The sequence below is a fragment of the Pongo abelii genome, chromosome 5 (genome assembly GCF_028885655.2).
Source record: "Pongo abelii isolate AG06213 chromosome 5, NHGRI_mPonAbe1-v2.0_pri, whole genome shotgun sequence".
In the NCBI taxonomy this organism is placed as follows: domain Eukaryota; kingdom Metazoa; phylum Chordata; class Mammalia; order Primates; family Hominidae; genus Pongo; species Pongo abelii.
In genome coordinates, this window is record NC_071990.2 from 163,081,256 (window position 1) to 163,103,500 (window position 22,245).

At 50.3% G+C, this 22,245-nt stretch overlaps 1 protein-coding gene across 4 annotated transcripts in view; it reads right to left on the reverse strand.

Annotated features, from left to right (window-relative positions):
- The window catches only part of AGPAT4 (1-acylglycerol-3-phosphate O-acyltransferase 4), a 140,601-nt gene that overhangs the window by 20,320 nt on the left and 98,036 nt on the right, over positions 1-22,245 (reverse strand). For all 4 annotated transcript variants that reach the window (XM_009242417.4, XM_024247915.3, XM_009242418.4 and 1 more), the window contains 3 exon segments: positions 15,745-15,914; positions 3,943-4,104; positions 3,052-3,205 (listed from right to left, as the gene is read on the reverse strand). In XM_009242417.4, coding sequence (XP_009240692.1) covers positions 3,052-3,205; positions 3,943-4,104; positions 15,745-15,914 — 486 coding nt within the window.

Genomic DNA, 22,245 nt, shown 5'->3' on the forward strand with positions numbered 1-22,245 from the left:
GGTGGGATCTTCTCTTGGGCAGCTGGGGCTAGGTCTTCTCCTGGAGAAGAGAGCCTCTGTCACACAGTTGCTGAGATGACAGAGGTCAGGCACTTACTGCCGGGCCCAGCACATGGTTTGTGTTCAATAAATGATGAGCCAGACACTTCACTGGGAGCTTTACATACGTGCAAGTATTAATAAAAGGAGTGGGAGAATCGCAGGAAGGAGGAAAGGCCCTTGGTCTGGTTGGGAATATGTGGAACCAAGATTCAAAAACAATAAATCACCATCTGTTTTCTTCTACCTGCTGCCTGACCACCGTGCAGGGTCTGCAGGTCCACTGTCTGCTGCCCTGCAGGAGAGCCTGGAAGCGGGGCCCAGAGTGCCCGAGACCACTCACCCCCCTCTCGGGGCTGAAGGCGGGACTGTTCTCCTGAGCCCTCCTGAGGAGCAGCTGCCTGGTCAGGGTGGCTGGGAGAGAACCTGGATGCTTATCACATTTCCCAGGCATTTTAAAGCATAAATGGGTATCTACAGGAACCGCTGTTCAGGCTGTGTGGACCATGACTGTAGTGTCCTAGGGCTTCCCAGTAAGAAGGGGCCACAGAGCTTACATAGTTCAGCGGTTTTGACACCTCCTTTCCTCCGACCTGCTCACATGGGGACCCATGCAGACAACAGAAGAGGCTGACTCTGGTTAAGCAAAGGTGGGGAGAACCCACGGATTCCCCAAAGAGCCACCTAAAAATCAGTGACTTGTCCAACTGTCTCATTTTCCAGAGGAAAATCTCAAAAAAAGTGTCTTGAATGGACAGCCAGCCTGATTCTAACTGCAAGGCGCATCAGGAGTGAGAGCAGCCGCTGCCAGCCCCCGCCAGCCAGGAGCAAATCCCAGCTCGCCATGTACTGGCTGAGTCACATTGCGCCAGCTCCTTAACTTCTATGAGTCCCAATGTCCTTATCTGTGAACTGAAAGCAAAAAGAAAAAGCAATCTACCTTCCTGAGTCCTGTGAGGACATCCTACATGCACAGTGCGTACAGGGCCTGGCGTGTCAGATGCGCCTGAGACTGGTGGTGGCTGTTATTGGAGAGAGCCTTGTTAACTCTCCGTGATGAACAGCGTAGAGCTGGACGGCCTTGCGAGGCAAAACTGAGGCAAAGCTCAGTCAGGGAGCCGCGCTGGTCCAACCCAGAGGGGATGGATCAGGAAGGCGACACGCAGCCCTGCAAGCTGGGCAACCCCACCAGGGGCAGAAGGTGAGATGTGCAGTGGGAGGCAGGCAGCCCCTAACAAGAGCAGCCTTTGATTAAATGTTTATCATGTGCCAGGTGGGATGCTGAGCCCTTTACCCAGCTTTTCTCATTTAATCCTCCTTGCAACCCTAACAGATTTTGCAGAACTCAGAGCAAACTTAGGACCAGAGAGGTAAGGTCACTCGCCCAGAGTCACACAGCTGGTCAGCAGAGGAAACAGGATTCAGTGAGGTCTCCCGATCAGGGAGCGCACAGGGTCTTGACGCTGCTGGACAGTGCGGAGCGCAGCAGCCTGGGAGGTGGAGCGGGGGACGAGCAATGGGGGCATCCTTGGCCCTGGGGCCCAGGGTCGGTATAGAGGCAGGGACTGCAGGGAGCAGGATAATTCTGGCCCTTGGGCTGAGCCCAGAGCAAAAGAGACATTTAGGCAGCTAGTGCCCCTCTGTGCCGCCGACCTTCTAAGAGGCTGGGCAGAGGGGAAGGACCTTGGAGGCGGTTTGCCTGGTGGGCCCTCGGTTCTGCAGGCCCGAGTGAGCGGCGGAGACTCCAGAGCCTGCTTTTCTCTCTTCTCTCTGGGAGTAAGAGCTGCCTGCCAGGATGTTGTGGGGACTGAAGGTGACACTGTGTGTGGAGTACATGGCACCGTGCCAATAGAGGTCATCAAGGAACACTGGTGACCAGGAGAAGAGGGATGAGGAAGCAAGGGAAGAATGTGGGGAAGAAGAAACTGGTTAACAGGGCTAAGGGCAGGGCAGGCACACAGAGCGGAGAGGGGGCCGGGGCATAGCCCGCCTGGCCTGGGTTCCTGCAGCCCCAGAAGGGAGCGGGGCTGGCACTGGCCTGGGTGTGCGGGGGTGGTGTTAAACAGGCAGCAGGGGCCAGCAGGGAGGGCTCCCTAGGGCCTTCAACCACCGCTGCAGCCGGTGGGTCACCTGGGGACTTTCAGAGGTACAGATTCACCAACTCTGTTGCTCCAGAGGTCCTGGTAGGGGGTCGGCCAGGGCTGGAGAAACCAAGGAGTCCCAGATGCACGCGTGAGGAGGAGTTCGGGGTCCCCTGCCCTTTGCCTCAGAAGAAGGAGAGGAGACAAGAGGATAAGGCCGAGGAAGGCGGCAGCGTGGGGCCGGGAGCCGCATTCAGCTGGGTTCTAGCTCCCTCCAGGAAGGAGACAGCTTCGCCTGAAGTGCTTTGCCTGAGAAGGAGCACAGGAAGCGGCCCCCAGGGCCTGGAGCCCACGGAAAGGGCCAAGGGACTGCAAGGGCGTGGGGAGGCCGGCTGTGCAGAAGGAGACACAGGGTGTTTCTGAACTAGAGACAGAAGGGTCAAAAAGAAGACAAAAGCATGACAAGAGGCCAGAGGCAAGTCGTTGCTATTTTCTTCTTACTGATGGCCATTTAGGGTTCCAGACTCCGAGGTCAGCTGTGACAGATCACAAGGTCAGAGTTCAGCTGATGCCAATAGGTGGGCAAGAAATGCCCCTCCAACCCAACTGTGCTGTCTTGGGCCTGCAGGCCTGGACCCAGGTTACCCCATGGGCCATCCAGGCACCCAGCACATTTGCACAGCAAAGGGCAGTGCTGGCCCGGGCACCCCAGGAAAAGCAGGCACAGGCCCACCCTGGGTGCCAGCCAGGGGTGCAAATGCCATTTGACCTTGGTTCCCTGTCCCAGAGACCGGACTTGAGCAGCCACTCTGAGCTCCTAGCCTCAAGTCAGCTGGGAAGTGCTGAAAGGAAGCAAGCTCTGCCCATCCGGAGCTGGGGCTCGTCTTCCTCGCTGCCACGGGGAGGCCCAGGGCCATGCACTCTTCCTTACCTACATTTCTCAAGCTCCTCACGGTGATGGCGAAGCCCTTGGTTCGCGGCAACAGGTGATGCTTGAGGCGAGGCAGCCCCTTGGTCCGGGCCACCTGCATGCTGATCTCATGCTTCTTCTCTGTGAACCGCGTGCCCTCACAGTGGATCAGGAACTGGAAGGAAGGAGGCAGGAGTCACATGCAGCCCCGGGGTCACACACAGCCCTGGGGTCACACACAGCCCTGGGGTCACACACAGCCCCGGGGTCACACACGGCCCCACAGTCATACGTGGCCCCACGGTCACACACAGCCCCATGGTCACACACAGCCCTGGGGTCACACACAGCCCTGGGGTCACACACGGCCCCGGGGTCACACACGGCCCCACTGTCATACGTGGCCCCACGGTCACACACAGCCCCATGGTCACACACAGCCCCACAGTCATACGTGGTCCCAGTCACACACGGCCCCATGGTCACACACAGCCCTACTGTCACACACAGCCCCGGGGTCACACACGGCCCCACAGTCATACGTGGCCCCACGGTCACACACAGCCCCATGGTCACACACAGCCCTGAGGTCACACACAGCTCCACAGTCATACGTGGTCCCACAGTCACACACGGCCCCATGGTCACACACAGCCCTACAGTCACACACAGCCCCGGTGTCACACACAGCCCCGGGGTCACATACAGCCCTACGGTCACACACAGCCCCGGGGTCACACACGGTCCCACGGTCATACACGGCCCTGAGGTTATACACAGCCCTATGGTCACACACACCCCTGGAGTCACACGCCACCCCACAGTCACATGTCCTTTGGAAGTCACACGGGGGTCCCACAGTCACAGTCCTGCAGGAGCCCTTGGGACACAGCTGCTCTGGTGCCTACGTACAAAATACTTCTCGGGGTAGTCCCGGAGGTGCTGCAAACTGGTGGCAACCGTCTTGCGATCCTGCTCCCACTTGCGCGAACAGAAGACCATCTCGGTGAAGTACCACATCCAGCCGATAATTGGGACATAGGCCAGCTCTTTCTTGGCCAGGACCTTGGAGCCCTGAAACAGAAGGAGCCCAGGTGCCCATGAAGGAGACGTCAGAGCCATCTCCCGGGGCTGTTGGAGACTGAAGTGAAAAACAGGAGGGGACGTTCACACCGGACGCCTCGGGACAGTCCCAGAACACACGTTGTCGAGGCCATGGACCCTGGTGCCCTCCCCACCTTTCAGCTAGAGGTCCAGGTTGTGCTCGCCCTGCCAGTGTGGGAGCAGGTGGCAGGGGCACCCTGGTTCTCAGCGCAGACGGCAGGAGTCAAGAAGGCAGCAGGCAGCAGTCACGGGTATTCAGGGTCCTGACGATGCTCCCACCACCATCCAAACGGTTTCTAGGTTATCACCGGCACGTACTCGCTAAGCCCACCGTGCAGCTGTGTGACACTAATTTGTGTACCCCTTTTCTGCAGATCTCACTGAGTTTTGTGATATTACAAAATATAGTAATTCTTAATCGCTGAAAATGTCAAATGCTAGAAAATGTAGCATTCCGAGGCGTGAGGTTAACATCCTTCTCGAACGGTTGTTGGCCAAAGATTCATTTGAATCCAATTTTTCCGAGACAGCTCGACCCACTCTGCTGAGCTCTGCAATTGAGGCAAACAGGAGTCTCCGCTCACAGAGCAGGCTGCGGAGCCCAGTGGGATCTCCGGGTCAGCTGGTCCAAGCTGGGAGTAAAACTCAGACCAGGAGATGTGCTCGGTACCCTCCACACCCGCTGCCAGCATGTCCTTGAGGCTGAGATGGGGCAGAAGCACCTGCCAGAGACCTTCTTGAGCCTGACGCAGGTGCACGAGCTAGGCCCCAACAGGTCCCCTCTGGGGAGTCTCAGGGCAGTCCTGCGTCCCCAGAGCTCGGTGTGGCCCTCCCCAGCCAAGTGTCCACCACCTCAGTCCCCCTACACTGAGGAAGACCAGGGCTTCAATGGGATGGACGGGGCAGCGGAGACACAAAAACTGCTTTTTATCTGATGGATGTTTATCTTTTCACCTTAATTTTGGAACTGGCTAAGATGCTCCTTGATCAATGGGTCGATGACTGAGCCGGGGATATCAGCCGTCGGGGCAGCCCTAAACCTAGGATGCCCACAGCGCGGAGAGCTCCGGCTTCAACACAGCCCTCTCTCCTCTCCTCCCCATTACACCCATGCCCTTCCGCAGCTCCAGCTCAGCACAGGGTCAGTAAGCCGTGTCCCCCAACCTACTGGCAGAACAGAAAAAGGTCTAAACAGCCAATTGCTACCCTACTTTAAAAAAACAAGAAACTTCTTCCCTCACATGGGGTAGAAAAGGCAGATACCTTCTAGGTTTAGCATCTCCATTTTCTGATGGAATTTGTTTTTCACACAAATCCAACATGCAGATTCTCTCCAAGAAAACTTAGCCATGAAATCAGAGGCCCTATCCCCAGGGGACTCCAGGAACATCCGGTGGGTGGGTGAACCCACCAGTGTGGGTGTGAGGCTTACCGTGTGCTGTGCCCATGATATGATATTTTTTAAAATTATATTTACCTGAACTCATTCCAAACATGCAGCCATATGAAGGAGCTATAAATGATGATTGGTTCTGCAGCCAGGAGGGGTCCACAGACTAAAGCAGCAGCTGTTGGCCCTGGGAAGGTGAGAGGTCCCATGCAGCCAATCATGGCTTCTGCGGGGAAAAGCACTCTCAGGGATATTTCCCGTTCACAGTTCTATCCTGCAGGATCCCAGTGGGTCCTAGTGGTTGGCCTCTGATGAGCTGCTGCTAAATGGAAACGACAACTTTGACAGTGATGCGGGTATCTAGACCCGTAGATGGTAACCTGGGACGGGAGTCTCTATCTCCATCCCTCTTAGATCACCAAAAATGTTTAGATGCCCCACGGTAGACACGTCACGTGGGTTACAGTGTGTAGCAGATCTTGTACAATACTAGAGAGGAGTCAGCAAGCTGCTGCCCTCGGGACAAGCCTGCTCCTCCACCTGCTTTTGTAAGTGACGTCCTGTGGCCACACAGCCTCTTGCTCATGTGCCTATTGTCTGCAGCTGCCTTCATGCTACACACAGGAGTGTTTTTTGACAGACACGCTGTGGTCCACAAAACCTAAAATATTCATTCTCTGGCCCATTCCAGATGACATTTGTCAACCCCTGATTTAGGGCCACTAAAACTTGTTTTCTATGAGTTTGTAATGGCTAGGCAATTGTTTATTGTATAATACTAAATTTTTAAAAGATCTGGAACAAAGATGAGTCTATAGCATGATTATGACTTTATGAAAAAAGTAAAGCAGAGAAAAATAACAGTAGTTGTTGCTGGGCTGTTGGGAACAGGCCCCCCAAAATCTGGCCATAAACTGGCCCCAAAACTGGCCATAAACAAAATCTCTGCAGCACTGTGACATGTTCATGATGCCCACGCTGGAAGGTTGTGGGTTTACCCAAATGAGGGCAAGGAACACCTGGCCCACCCAGGGCGGAAAACCGCTTAAAGGCGTTCTTAAACCACAAACAATAGCATGAGCGATCTGTGCCTTAAGGACGTGCTCCTGCTGCAGTTAACTAGCCCAGCCTATTCCTTTAAATCAACCCATCCCTTCGTTTCCCATAAGGGATACTTTTAGTTAATTTAATATCTATAGAAACAATACTAATGACTGGTTTGCTGTTAATAAATACATGGGTAAATCTCTGTTCAAGACGCTCAGCTCTGAAGGCTGTGAGATCCCTGATTTCCCACTTCACATCTCTATATTTCTGTGTGTCTTTAATTCCTCTAGCACCGCTGGGTTAGGGTCTCCCTGACCAAGCTGGTCTCGGCACTGGGCATTTATAAGTGATTTTTATTTTGTTAGATTTTCCAGTTTTTTATTATAAACATATTTCACAGTATCCCTGTAACAACGTCACTTTTAAGAAGGGGTTGACATCAGCATGCTTTCACCATCTACTTTGGGAACATAAGTGAGGCTCTGGGTCAGAAACAGTTTTGTTTTTTGTTTTGTTTGGTTTTGTTTTGAGACGGAGTTTTGCACTTGTCACCCAGGTTGGAGTGCAATGGCACAATCTTGGCTCACTGCAACCTCTGCCTCCCAGGTTCAAGTGATTCTCCTGTCTCGTCCTCCTGAGTAGCTAGGATTACAGGTGCTCACCACCACGCCTGGCTAATTTTAGTATTTTTTGTAGAGACAGGGTTTTACCATGTTGGCCAGGCTAGTCTCTAACTCCTGACCTCAGGTGATCTGCCTGCCTCGGCCTCCCAAAGTGCTGGGATAACAGGTGTTTTTGATGATCAAAAGGAACAGAAGAGACATAACTTCTTTATACTAGCTTAATCCATCTTTCAGCTTTAAAATTTTGGATGTTATCAATACGTCTAGGTTTTGATGTTAATTATGTTTGGTAAGAAACATGTTAAAATATTAAAGTAGAAGCTTTTACTTCTTCAAACTGAAGAAATGTCACTCAATTCTTTCCCTGGCAGGGCTGCATGAAAAGCTCTGGAATGAGACAGTCCTGTTTCTAACCAGGCTCTACCATGACCCAGCTGTGTGACTGTGCTCAAGACACCCAGCCTCCCTGAGCTTCTGTTTCCCCTCTGTGTGATGAGGAAGACAACACATATCCCCTGGTGTCCCTGTAAAGATTGAATAATGTACGGAAACATCTACAAAAACACACAGTTGAGACTCTGACATGGGCATTCAATAACTCGTAGCTATTATTTTCATCCCAGAGCAAGCAGTGTCTGAACACCTCCTTATTCAACCCATGTTCTAAGCCATGCTTTAGCATAATGGTAACGACAATAGATTACATTTATTTAAGCACAACTGAATAGTCACCATGCACAGACAGTTGCCCAAGTTAACTCACTTATGACAAAGAGACTAGAAACTACTATTAAGACATACTGACAGTTCCCCCGGCAAAAGGTTCAATACGCTGTAACTATCATGGCTTTCCCAAGCCTCTCAGAGGCTTCCATGTGTGATGACAACAGCTTTCAGAGAGAATATACAAGAAAATATACCAATTTCATCAATTCCGGATTTATTTCACAGGTCAACCTGAAAGGATTTACTGATAAAGTTAGATTTATCAACAGATCTGTCTAGATACAAGCATACTTAGACAATCTAAGATTTTCATATGGAGTAACCCGCTATGGAGAGACAGAGTGAAAGAAAGAGTTGTCTTAGGGCAGGTGCTTGGGGCTAATCTAGTTGAGTGGCCCATCCTGAGGATCCCCACAGCTCAGGGAAGCAGCCGGCCCCATGACCTGGTCTGCATCTCTGGCAAGTGGGCCAGCCCTTGCAGAGACCCTGGACGTTGGGAAGAGCTGATGCAGAGAGGGCCTGAGACCCAGCACTCTGACCCTGACCTTCAGAAGCTCCACAGCCTCTGGGGTGAAAAGGGATCGGAATGAGGCCATTCTAGTTAAGGTTTTCTCCAAAATGGCTACTCATCAAGGCTTCAGATGAAGATTCCAAACCCCGGTGCTGCATGCAGCATGGCTAGGAGCAGCAGGGTGTCCTGCTCCTGCACCACCTCCACCCCCACTAACACCAGCAAGGAACCCCTCAGGGGCTGAGGCTCTATGGCCAGCTTTGTTTGCAAACGTCCAGTCATTCGTGAAGGTTTCCCAGTAGGGTTACCAGTTAGTCAAATGAGCCAAGGTCATTTATTTCTACTAAATATATAAAATGAGGTATCTTAAGTGGAACTTCAAAAACAGGTGAGATGTTCCTTAACAATAAAGCAGGCTAAACAGCCTGCCTTTGAGTCCTTTGTTTTCTTGACTACCAGCTGGAGCCACTGTAGCAAATGTTTCAGTTCCCTGGAGCCAAGAGAGCCATCCAGCCCTATCATTCCAGGGTCCTCACGAGTCCCCCCATAGCACAGCCTCCATTCTGATGTATGGTGCGTAAGCTCATCAGATTGGAATCTTCAACCCAAGGCTGCTCCATCTGTGCAAAGGCATTGATTAAGAAGCCCCCTATGCCAGGCATTGTGCAGGTGCTGAGAACTCAAAGCTGGTTATGATTACCTGTGGCCTTGAGGTGCCCAGAGTCTAGTGGGAAGGGAGAAGCAGAAAGCTTTCAGTTTCTGTGTTCCACTTCTGCCACTAAACTCTGCCAGTAAGTTGTTGTACAGACCCCTTCTGGCAAGAAAGGTGTGCGCAAGAGAGGATGGTATGCGCCTGGAATCTCTGAAATCTGTCCCTAGTTACAGCAAAATGCAGAAAAGACTGGAGCTCAAAATAATGAATCAGTTTGTTGCACGCATGCATGTGTGTGTGTGTGTTCATCAAAAGGTGAAAGACTCCATTCTCCTTTTTTTGAGACGAAGTTTCACTCTTGTTGCCCAGGCTGGAGTACAATGGCACAATCTCAGCTCACTGCAACCTCTGCCTCCCGGGTTCAAGCGATTCTCCTGCCTCAGCCTCCCGAGTAGCTGGGATTACAGGCGCCTGCCACCACACCCAGCTAATTTTTTTTTTTTTTTTTTTTTTTTTTTGTATTTTTAGTAGAGACAAGGTTTCATCATGTTGGCCAGGCTGGTCTCAAATTCCTGACCTCAGGTGATCCACCCGCCTCGGCCTCCCAAAGTGCTGGGGTGATAGACTCCATTCTTGCCAACTGCGGTAGCACAAGTGTGCCTGGCCTTGCTCACATTGCATTCCTTTCTCTTGCTTTCTGCCTTCTCTGATGCTGAGAGGAAAATGGTGTAGACCTTACACTGCCAGAAAAATCTCAAGAGAGTCTTAAAACAAAATGTACGCTGTTCCACAATCAGTCAGAGCTGCAGGGGAAATGCATAAAGCAAACATTAAATGAAAGCACTCTCTAAGAATTCACCTCAGACTGGAATTAGAGACTTATCCTCTATCCACGTGGGGCAGAGTACGTGGGGTTCTTGCACTCCTGACTGGCCTCCTCCAGCCAACCTCCCTCCATTTACCAGGCCCCAAACTATTCTGGGTTTGACAGTCATGCAGATGTGCAGACAGAAGAAGACCATGCAGACCTGAAGCAGCAGGATACTGATCACTACTGGCTCTGCTTTGAGGGGTCACGGTCACGGCTTTCAGGACACAAAGATGGGAGAGGAGCTCCCTGCACACAGCCCTTGTCCACCCTGCCTGGACACAGGTCCTCATGGCCCCTTCCCAGTTTCTCTTCTGAACGGGCAGCCCAGCCCAGCCCTTGTGGGATGGCATTAGCCCTGCAGATGGGAAGACAGAGCAGAGGCATTACAGGGGTAGGTGGGAAAACAGGATGTTCCCAGGGCAGAAAGTAATAGGAGCGATTGGCCTTGCTCAGCACCCTGTAGCTAATAGGTGCTTGCTAAACAGTTGCAGGAAACACAGGCAGACGGGGATCAGAGGGCCCTAAGCACAGAGCAGGTGGGAGTGAGAAAGGGGGACAGTTCATGGGATGATACCAAGTCGGTGTACAGCAGACAGCACAGGCTGTGACTTTTTGCTGAGGGCTGTGCACAGAGGAGGAGGAAGCCCCAAGCTTTCAACAACCCTGGCTTTATGAGCAGTGGGATCAGACTCTGGCTGTTAAAGACACTGCCAGAGGATCCTGGTCAACAAAGACGAAGACCCTGGTGTGTCCAACGTGGGACTGGACTTTCACAGATGAGCATGCACTACCACCTCCAGGATGGTAGTCGGTATGAACCCACGGTGCAGCCATAGTCCCGTGAGCTGCCCACTTCCTGCCCTGGCCAGTGGTTCGCCTGCTACCTCGGTCGTCACCATTATCGGGTTCCTCATCCATGTGATTCCAGATCCCAGCACACCTGCCAAACCAGTGAATGGGAAAAGAGGCAGAGGGTGGCGTCCCAGCCCACTCCTAGTGCAAGGTCCGTGCCTGCAGAGCTGATGAACTCGCATGGTGGCGGGCAGCACAGGGCATCTGCCATACGCTCAGGTGATGCCAGCGGTGAGGAGGGTGCAAGACCACCCTACAGAGCTGACAAAACCATGGCGGTGGGCATTTCCACCGAAAACACCCCTCCATATCTGGAAACTTCTAACTTCTCTTCAGCCAAAGAGCCCTTGACAAGTGCATGTGTATGAAGAAGCTGGGGTAAAGGTGGTGAAACAATGCTGTGTTGCATGAACACGGTCTCCTAGAGAAACCACACACAATCAACACTCGCTGCACACGTATTTTGAAGGTGTATCGATTGCTATCGTTGTCGTCATCGAAAATCCTTCGTTTAAAGAGGCAGTACAGGGTTTTATGGGCACCCTCATGCACAGGCACTCTGCCTAGGAGGGATAATGCCACTCTCCTCCTCTCACCTTTCTCTGTGCAAAGAAATGCAATGCTGCTATTTTTCATTTGTTTTATTTATTGATTTATGTTTATAGAGACAGGGATCTCACTATGTTGCCCAGACTGGTCTCGAACTCCTGGCTTCAAGCCATCCTCCCATCTTGGCCTTCCAAACCACTGGAATGACAGGCACGAGCCACTGTGCCAGGCCAGAAATGCAACATTTCCATCTGTGTTCAGGCCCAGCTGTATTACATATTTACTAAGAGGGCAAGGGAAGGTCTCAGACCAAATGTCATGTCACCGTGGGCTGGGCAGCCACCAAGGGGCCCTGTGATCCTGGCCTTCTGGCATCCACGCCCCTGTGCACCCCACCCCACATCCCTGGGGCATGGGCTGTGCTTACTAATCCACTTCCAACAAACAGTATGGATAGAAGGGATGGGAGGTCTCTCCCGGGTCCCGGTTACAGAAGCTTCATGGCTCCTGCCCCGGGCACCCGCTCTCTCTCTCTTGCGTGGCTCACCCTCAGGGGTGCAGTTGCCATATTCCGGGAAACCCTGTGTTTTAAAACAAGCCTGTGTGGCGAGGGATGGAGGTCGGGCAGCAAACCCGTGAGCAAGCTTGGAGGCAGATCACACACAGGCCCCTCCCAAGAGACCCTGCCAGATCCCCCGCTCAGCTGCACCTGGATTCCTGACCCTGTACACAGGCAGGGAACCTTTATAGCACGCTTGTTGTTTTAAGCCGCTATGTTTTGGGTCTCATCACACTGCCATGGATAACTAACCCACGTGGCTTCTTTAAGGATCTGAAGACAAATATCCCAGTTGGCCCGGTAGATAAATATTGATAATATAATAATAGCTACTGCTCATGGTGTGCTTGCTAGGGCCTGGCGCTGCCCAGACACTGAACGATCATGCTCTTATGTAACCAGCCGGGGCCTGCTAAGGGAAAAAGATAAGCAAATGGGGACATGAAGCCTCAGGAACCTGACCTGCGCTTGCACACCACGGTTTGTTGGGCACCTTAGTGACCTGTGCCCCAGCTGACTGCGTGTCACTCTCATCTCCAGGGAGGAAAGGTTCAGCGTGTGACTCCAAGATCAACCAAAGCCTTCAGAGCCCTGGCACACACCAGGAAGCATCGGCTCCCAGGAGAACCAGAGCCTCTGGGGACAGGCACTGCAATGAGCAGTGGCCTCATGGGATCTTGAGTACATTTAAAAGGTTGAAAGCCTCTTTGTTAAAAAGACAATTCCATTACTTTCCCCAAAAAGACCAATTTTACGTTTAAAAATGTCACCTTCGTGAATTTCTGCAAATTTCATTGACTTCAATTTAAACTCATTTCCTCTTGGGCTGTGATAGGTAAGGATGAAAAATGCCTGGTCAGGAAACTTCTTCTGTTCCTTTCCTCTTTAAAAAGCAAATTCCACAGACTCCAGAAGGATCTCAACATCATGTGTTATTTAAGAAATAACAGAGAGATGAATGAGGTTTTTTTTTTTCTGAAGGTCATTGAAGACAAAAGATGTTGCTGAACAATGAATATAAGGCAATGCTGTTCCTTACCCCTTCCAGGGTGACAGAGATGAGCACCAGGCATCTCACCCACCGTCATGTGGCCACCTGGGCCACAGCTCTCCAATAGATGGCAAAGCTGTTCCCTGTGACATGGGGAGGGGGTTCCCTGGGAGGGTGCAGGCCGGCAGCTCCCATCCGCCCCAGCCAGCGCCTGCCATGTGCCTGCCCCACTCTGTCCTCTCCTGGCGCCTGCTCTCTCTAGCACCTTGCTTTGTGAGAATGTGCACAGCAATGGCACTGGCTGTTTCTGAGGTGTTTGGAGAAGAGAGGACTCAGAGCTTAAGGAAGCACTTTAGCAAGAATCCAGAAACCCCAAGGCCCCCACTGAGCAAGGCTCCCAAACTTCCAGTGAGAAGAGAAGAGGCATCGTCCTGGCTCCAGGCTCCTAGACCTGCCTATTTCACCTGTAAGAAGAGCCTCTGAAGACTCTAATCCTAAGCACAGTCTCCACCATCAGTGGCAGGGCGCAGACCCCCTTACACACAGCATTAGTTGTTTGGGTGTTCATAGTAGTGAGTGAAGTCCTACAAACAGAGCATCACGGATGAAATCAAGGGTGGAGAGGTGCGGTCCCTATGCTGCAGGTGGGATGGGCGTGCTGTTGACTTGCTTTCCCGCCATCAGCGCTCCCGCCCTTATGCTCAGAGTTGTAAAGTGATCATGGATTCAGAAGCCTTTGGGAGCAAAACCCTAAATGGTGCTGAGATTAAATTCTCGCTCCGTGAATGTCTCTTCCCGTCCTGGGGCTATGTCCTCTCTCTGGGCCTGGGTCCCTCCCTGCATGTGTTGCGGGGCTCACCTTCTCCCTCATGTGTGCCTGTCCCCGTGCCTGCTAGTGCTGGGCATCTGGGTGCTTCTCCAGCATCTCTATGCATGACCCTGCTCTGCCAGCTCCTGCAACTCCATCCCCAACCCCATGAAGGTGCGGGTGACTTGCAGCCCTTGAATGAGGCCTTTGCACATCACAAGCCACGAAGGTATTAGAAGCCTGGTCCCTACTGCAGCTGGTCTGGGTCGTTTTAGGATGGTCAGCATCCTGTTTCTGGAGCAGGTCTTGGGCCTCAGGGCCCCTGCTTTTGTAACCCCAACATCTTCCAGGGGAAAGAGTAGAAGCTTTGAAAGCAGACTTAGGAGCTATTGTCCTCGGGCAAATCACTCAGCCAAACTGAGGCTCTGGGATTTTATTTATAAAATGTGGATAATATCCTAAGGATTAGAAATTACAGAAATAAGGTGAACAGCACACGGAGTGAGCTCATGGGCATAACGCCACCAAGGGGCAAGCAGGGATTGGAAGGCACCCCCAAGTTCAACAGGCTTTCTGCTCTACCTCAGAGACTCCTGGTCCACGAATTATGAATGTTTGCACATTCTAAGCATGAACACTACCAGTAGGTACTTACAAAGCCTGGAAAGTCACCAGCTGCCTCTAAACTACAGTTTGAATTCCAGGAGACGCTGGCACCTCAGAAAGCCTAGCTGTAAAGGTGGTAAGACAGGTGACCTGACAGTCAACACGCACCGGCACCCCATACCCTTCCTCCTGGGCAGGAGAAGAACCCTGCCATTCACCCCTGGCATCCATGACGGGGTTAGGACCACGACATTCTAAGGGGCGATCTCTCATCAGAGAGAATAAATCCACAAAGCTGTAACTCAGATCTCTGCCCAAGTTCTCCATATCAGAGAATGGTAGTTACTAGAATGTTTGCTCTTGTTCCTAGAAATACATTTGCACACACACACACGTGTACACACAAGAAGATATCAAGTTAGCACTGGGAGAATAAATAGGAAAACAAAAGGAGAAAACAGTGGGCAGGAGGCTATCTTCATCTGCCTCCAGGAACCAGACCCACTGAACCTTCTAGTCCCCTATGTCCTCCATGGCCTCATAGCCCCTGTCTCCAATCTTCTATATTCTAAACACCACAATTTTGTCTTCAGGGGCTGCCAAAAAACAAGGTGATTTCAGCAGCCCCCTTATCTATTCTACAGGGCATTGTTCCCAGGTGCAAAACCTGATCTCCAAGTTCTGGTGCAAACTCTTAGGACCTTTTCTGGCCCCGGACCAATGTACACTGTGTACACTGTGATTCCTACAGAATACCTGAGTACCGCAGATGACTTTGATTCAGCTGTGTGACACAGGCTCAACCGCTACACGCTGCAGTGTGTTAAAGATGACAAAAGTCAACTGAAGAGACCCAGTTCCAAAGGCATGCAAGCTACATGCAAGAAGTCAAACTAGTTGGAAAAAAAAAAACAGAATTTCAGAATAATTCTGAATTTTGCAGTTCACTCTCTCACTTAGGGACTCAAAGTTCTTAAGCCTTCAACAATCAAAATGCAGAGGTGATGTCTGCCTGTTAGCCGAGGAGGCGGTAGAGCACGGAATTAAGAAATATGGATGGGAGTGAAATCCAAATCTAATTACAGCTGTGTGACTCTGAGTCGAATATTAAGCTCTGTATAACTTAGTTTTTAAAAAATGGAGTGTGGCACATCATCTATTCATGTTGCTGTAAGGATTAAATAAATGAATCGTATGTAAAATGGCCGGCAGGTAGCAATTGTTGAGTACCTCTTATGATTGCCCATAAGAAGCTGTTAAGCCTGACTCCAAGCAAGAATAAAAAGCAGTTTATTAGGACCATTTCATCAAGTAGAAACTCTGTTGATTATTCTGCAAGTTCTGAATGACCAGGAGCAAAAAGACAAGTGGTGGGGCTGAACCAGAGAAATGTGTGAGGCAGGGGTGAATGCACTTCTGACTTACCCCTAACAGCCCAAAGCGTTCGGACAGGCTCCAGCCACACAGAAAGTCAATTTCAAACTTGTGGTTGAGAACCACGATGGCATTTTCCTTCCCATACTTGAGGTAGGCGCGCGGGTCCGTGAAGATGGTGCATTCCGTGCCCGACCACCACTCCAGCAGCATCACCAGCTCTGGAACAAACCACAACAGACAGACGTTTACTACATGCAGCCTTGTCCTGGGAGCCCTGCTGAGAGCAGGGCTCTGCCCTCCCAGCTAGGGGAGAAAGCAACTTCTAGGGGCAAAGTTATGGATCGCTGCAGCACAGACCTTGGTCCTTGAAAGGGTTCAGAAGTGGAAGGAAAAACGAGAAAGACTTCACAACATTCTCCAGGGAAGAAGAGGAGGATGCCTGGAGAAGGTAAATGACTTACATTCCTTGATTAAGTACCTTGGGGGAAAATAAATCAGAAAGCCAGAATCCGTCAAGAATTCATGCCCTTGTGTTTACAGAGCTCTGAAAGGCAGCGTGAGATGAGGTATAGAATTCTTAATATCCTGGAAAATGACTAATTGGGATACTTACAAACTCCATCAAAGAATATTAAATACCCAACTTTCCTCTCCCATTTCTGACACTTGAAGGGAGGGGAAGAATGGAGAACGGTAGATCCAGCGGCAGGAACCCCAGCACCTGCAGGGCAGGGGGAGTGAGAGTCAGCCCACGGCAGGTCTGAAGAGAACTATTGAAATAGTCTTCGTAGGGGCTTGTGAAAAGAAAAAGATTCTTTTTTCAGGCAATGATAACCACTTGCAGTTTATTCTTCAGTGATACCTCCCATCCAGGGAACCTATTCCCAATCTGGCAGGCTCAGGAAAAGCCTCTAGGGTAGAAACTGTCCAGAAAAACAGTTGAATGTGGGTGATGGACTTGGAAATGGACTCTTAGAGTTGACGGTGTTCAGTAGGGGGTGGGCGCCTGAGTGCTCTGCGAGGGTTTTGCCTCCTCCCCCTTTCTTTTGAGATGGGGTCTTGCTCTGTCACCCAGGCTAAATGTAGTGGTGTGATCACGGCTCACTGTAGCCTCAACCTCCCAGGCTCAGGTGATCCTCCTACCTCAGCCTCCTGAGTAGATGGGACTACAGATGTGCATCACCAGGCCCAGCTAATTTTTTTGTATTTTTTGTAGAGACACAGTTTTGCCATGCTGCCTACTGGGTAGACTCCTGGGTTCAAGCAGCCCTCCCACCTTGGCCTCCTAAAGTGCCGCAATTACAGGCGTGAGCCACCGTGCTGGGCCATGTGCCCCCTATTTTTAATCACCAGTTAGTGAAGCATACATGCAGCAGAGGACTCACTCCCTCCCCACCCCATCCCTACCCTACAGGCAGGTGGATCTGTCCTTGACTCCAGTAAGCCTAGTGTTGTAGCTCAAGTGGCTGTCCTTGGAAACTTTTCTCCTCCAGGCTGGAGGCTGGAGGCTTGATGTGGAGCACCAGAGCCCTCTAGAAGGCATCACAGTCTAGTTTTTACACAGTGAGCACTGTGGGACTTTGGACAAATTAACCTCCTAACGCCACAGTGTCTTCATCTTTAGAATGGGGTTGCCCCAAAGGGTTTTGTGAGCATAAAGCACCTAACACACAGTATGTGCTCAGTGTAGAGCACATTGTAAGTTCCTAGCAAATTGAAGCTATCAGTCTCCTTAAAAATAAAGAAAACCACTCCCCTTCCTTCTCCAGAAATGAACAATAAAAAGTGTCTACCTATTTCTAGGAACTGAGAAAACATCAAGCTCCCATTCAGTTGTCCCACCAGGCCATAGCATTGGTGGAACCAGAAGCACAAGTTAAGGAATAGTGACTCGTCCTGGGAGTTGGTTGTGGGGGCAGGAGTGGGGAGGGGGGCTAGGGTAACAACATGCAGCCCGGCAGGGCAGCCTGACAAAGGGACGGAGGGACAATTTGTTACCATGCGGTGCAAAGATGCCTGTAGTGCTGGGCTGAGTTTTTCCAAGCACGAGGATGGGAAGGATCAATCTATTCCATTACTGGCCAAGCAGCACAGATAAGCACCAAAGCACAACTCCACAGGGAGTCAGGGAGACGAAGCTGATGCGTCCAAGAGACTCACATTTCCTATGTGTCACAGGCCAAATGCCTCTCTGTGGGACTCCTTCCTGCCTAAGGCCACTGTCACTGCCCCCTACCCCATTCACACATTCCCCAGCACCCTCCACAGCCCTATCACAGCTGTGACCACAGCGTGAGGTTATCTCCCCTACTATAGAGCACGGGTGCCATGAGACAGCAACTGTACTGTTTGGTTCATCCCGACCTTAGCCTCGACTCCAAGACTCAGCAAGAGCCTGGCACATGGATGCTTTCAACAAATGCCGCGTGATTACCTAACGCGTTCAAGCACTCTGTGAGGTACAGGAGATGATTAAACATTAGATCAGATCCCGGCCCCCCTCCAGCTTACTGTCTAGGGAAAAGACAGCTACACAACCACAAAACAACGTGACAGGGAAAGGAGAAAGGCCTGCTAATAGGATGGCTGCTGAATATTGTCCTCATGGATTTGGGAGTCAGACACATCCAGGCTCCGATCCTGGTGGAGCCACTTACTAGTTGTGAGACTTCTGGCATGTTTCTCAATGTCCTCCCTCTCTGTAAAATAGGGACAGGTAAACGCCGTTAGAGATGCTGTGGATATTAAATAAGAGCATGGACTCAAGGCACCTAGCATGACATGGGGCATAGTAGGCAATCAATAAATGAACAGCTTTTTAATTACTATTATATGCATGATAATTTTATCACACACAAAGGCTCTGTGACCACTGAAGGGGAGAGGAAGGGTGAGGAGGAGACAGAGGCAGATGGAGAGAAACCCAGAGACAGAGCATCACAGAGACTTCTGGGTTACCAGAGTAAGGAGTTATGATTTATGACTTCATTCTAAAGGCAATATAAAAACCACTGGAGCATTTTTAAATAGACACACACCAGCATCCAATTTGCATTTGAAAAAAAAATCACTCTGACTGAAACAGGAACAGACTGGAATAGGGAGGCCAGTTAGGGGGTGACTACATTAGTACAGCGAGAGGGGATGGTGCTGGGACCAGGTTGGGGAAGACCAAATTTCCCACTCACCTCAGTAGGCTGTTCACTAGACAACTAAACTCTGAACCTTACTGGATAGAAGAGTTTCATTTCCCTTTTTTCTTTTTTCCTTTCTTTTTTTTGAGATGGTGTGTCACTGTCATCCAGGCTGGAGTGCAGTGGCCCAATCATACATAGCTCACCGCAGCCTCAAGCAATCCTTGCACCTTGTCCTCCCAAAGTACTGGGATTATAGGCATGAGCCACCGCACCTAGTCCATTTTCTTAATCTAATGATTTCACTTCTTTTTTAATTCACAGAAACACATTTATACAGTCACATTGTAAAATGATTCAAACAACCCAGAAGTATGTACAAGAAAATACAAAATTCCTCTAAATAGCTTCAGGATGTGTTACGTTGGCCTGGACTACATTTCCCAAACTTCCCTTTCTTAGATATTTCTGGTTAGAGGGCACCACAAGAGACACTCTTAGGAGGTTTGGAAGCTGTAAAGGAAATACTACCATTTTGTAGGTCACGCATGTTTTTGCTGATCTGCTGATTCATGTCTTCAGCACAAAGCAGCAGCTAGGCCTGCTACTGCTCCTCCTTCCCCTGGATCCCCCGCCAGCTTCTCTGAATCCCAGGCCAGGTGGTTGTGTTTTGCTCTGTGATGAAGATCCCAGCTTCTGCAGGACATCCACACCATCAATGCCAGATGCGAAAGAACTGATGCAAGTTTTAGCCCATTCTCATGGGGCTCCAGCTTGTGCTTGGTGGTTCCAACATCTTGATCTCTCCCAGTTTCTATCCATCGCCCCTCCCTGACCGCCTGCCCTGTGGACTGCAAGCTCCAGCATCACATGCAGATACAACTTCCCTACAGAGATTGCTAAACAAGCCCCCACAGCTGAATAAGGCCAATGAGATGATGTCCACATATCTCCCAGTGGTTTTGCTTCTCTTATTGAACCCTGACTGAGAGACACTTCCTCTTTACCTTCCCAACCTCCCTCCCTTCTCCAAGGTTAACCATTATAACAGTTTGGAAAATAGTCTAATAGTTGTTTCCCCTAGGCATTCATACACATGCGCGTGCACACATGCACACACACACACACGCATACTCAAAAAGCTTTGCCTTTAGTTGAATGGCTTACCAGCTGATGTTTTAGTTGGATGTTCTTATGTAAACACACTGCACACAACTTAAAATATCTCCATGAATTTAGGTTTCAATTCCTCTCCTGTGTGGTTGTTTTCAATGCTATCAGCCAGAGCCTTCTCTCTACAGCCGCACAGCCAGCTACACCTGGCAGCCCCTTCTTGTGCTGAAGAGCCCTACAGGAGCTGCTTCTATTTGAGGTGGGATGTCTGTCATTCAAATTAGATGCCTCTTTTTACCATCATGCATCAAATGCCAGGGCTTTCTAACTGCTCAGGGCTCAGGGCATGCAGCATTTCAGGCACGTTCAGCCTGTCCCTCCACTCTCACCATCAGCTCACACTGGCTGCAGATCTTGGAATTGCTCCACCTCGTTCTCTTCCCACAAGATTCTGTCCCTGTACGCTCACTCCATGGAAAGGGCAGTGTCACTTCCTTTCAAAGGACATATTACTTAGAACCTCCAATTTAACTTAGAAAGTTACCAATGGGCACCTGAGCAATCCATCCTAACCAGAAGCTATCAGCAGGTGCTGCACAGCAGAGAGGCCTGTGAGAAAGCAGGGCTTTCTGTTGTTTAGTTAAGGGAAAATCACTTGTTGAGAGTTTCAGGTTGCAATCCTGTAACTAGTGTTACAATGCCAGGAGCCCTACCAGGGTAAATCTAAGAGAAGCAAAGATAAGGTATTTGCTGTTTGTGTTAGTCCACTTTATGCTGCTGTAACAGAATAGTTGAGACTGGGTAATTTATAAAGAACAGAGATTTATTTCTTATAGTTCTGGAGGCTGGGAAGTCCAAGGTCAAGAGGGCTGCATCTGGCAAGGTCCTTCTTGCTGTGTCGTCCCATAGGTGAAGACAGAAGGCAGAAGGGCAACCAAGCATGTACTCAAGTGAGAGAAATAAGGGAAAGGGGCTGAACTCATCCTCTTAGCAGGAACCCACTCTCTGCATAACTGACCCACTCCTGAAATAATGGCATTAACAAGGGCAAAGCCCTCATGAACTAATCACCTCTTAAAGGCCCCACATCTCAACACTGTTGCATTGGGAATTAAATTTCCAGCCGGACATGGTGGCTCACGCCTGTAATTCCAGCACTTTGGAAGGCCAAGGCGGGCAGATCACAAGGTCAGGAGATCGAGACCATCATGGCTAACACAGTGAAACCCTGTCTCTACTAAAAATACAAAAAAAAAAAAAATTAGCTGGCCGTGGTGGCGGGCACCTGTAGTCCCAGCTACTCGGGAATCTGAGGCAGGAGAATGGTGTGAACCCAGGAGGCTGCACTTGCAGTGAGCCAAGATCGCACCACTGCGCTCCAGCCTGGGTGACAGAGCAAGACTCCATCTCAAAAAAAAAAAAAAAACACCAAAAGTTTCCAACACCTGAACTCTGGGTGGAACTCTGGGTTCCAACACCTGAACATTCAGAACATAGCACCCCTGAAACATTTACCTTCTTGTCTAGGCATCCAAACTAACACACATTAAACAACGAGAAAAAGCAACCAAGGCTTTAACTTCATAAGAATTGGAGCCATTTGGTAGTTAATTGAAAAACAGTATATCTGGGAATGAAAACAATGCATCAAATCAGAATAAAAACAGGAGAAGAGGAAAGAGGGAAGGACTTATGACCTCATAGAGAAAAGCCCAGAAGCTGTAAATGACCTGCACTAAGAGGAACCCTCAGTGGGAGAAGTGCAAGGAGGAAGGACATGGTCAGCGGAGATCCCAGGATCTGGAGATTCTGGGTCTTGCCCTTTAGGGTGAGTGAATGCGTGGCCCAGCCACAGACATGTCCACTCAGGGCAGTGCCCACCACACCTGCCGAGCACAGGGGGCACCCCATCCAGGCCTGGGGTACACACAGACTGTGGGACTCACCACAGTGTGGAGAGGGCATCCCAAGGTGCACACACTACAGGAAATCCCAGAGAGCTAGGGCCACCAAGGAACCCTGTCCCTAGCCAGTACGGCCACCTGGGAAAGGCCAGCTGAACAGAAAGGCCACAGGACAGAAAGGGAAGCCTGCCACCTGCAGAGATGTGGCCAGGGCTTCTTCAATATCATATGGCAATTTTTGAAACTTTTGTCTATTTTTATTTTTTATTTATTATTATTATTATACTTTAAGTTCTAGGGTACATGTGCACAACATGCAGGTTTGTTACATATGTATACATGTGCCATGTTGGTGTGCTGCACCCATCAAGTAGTCATTTACATTAGGTATATCTCCT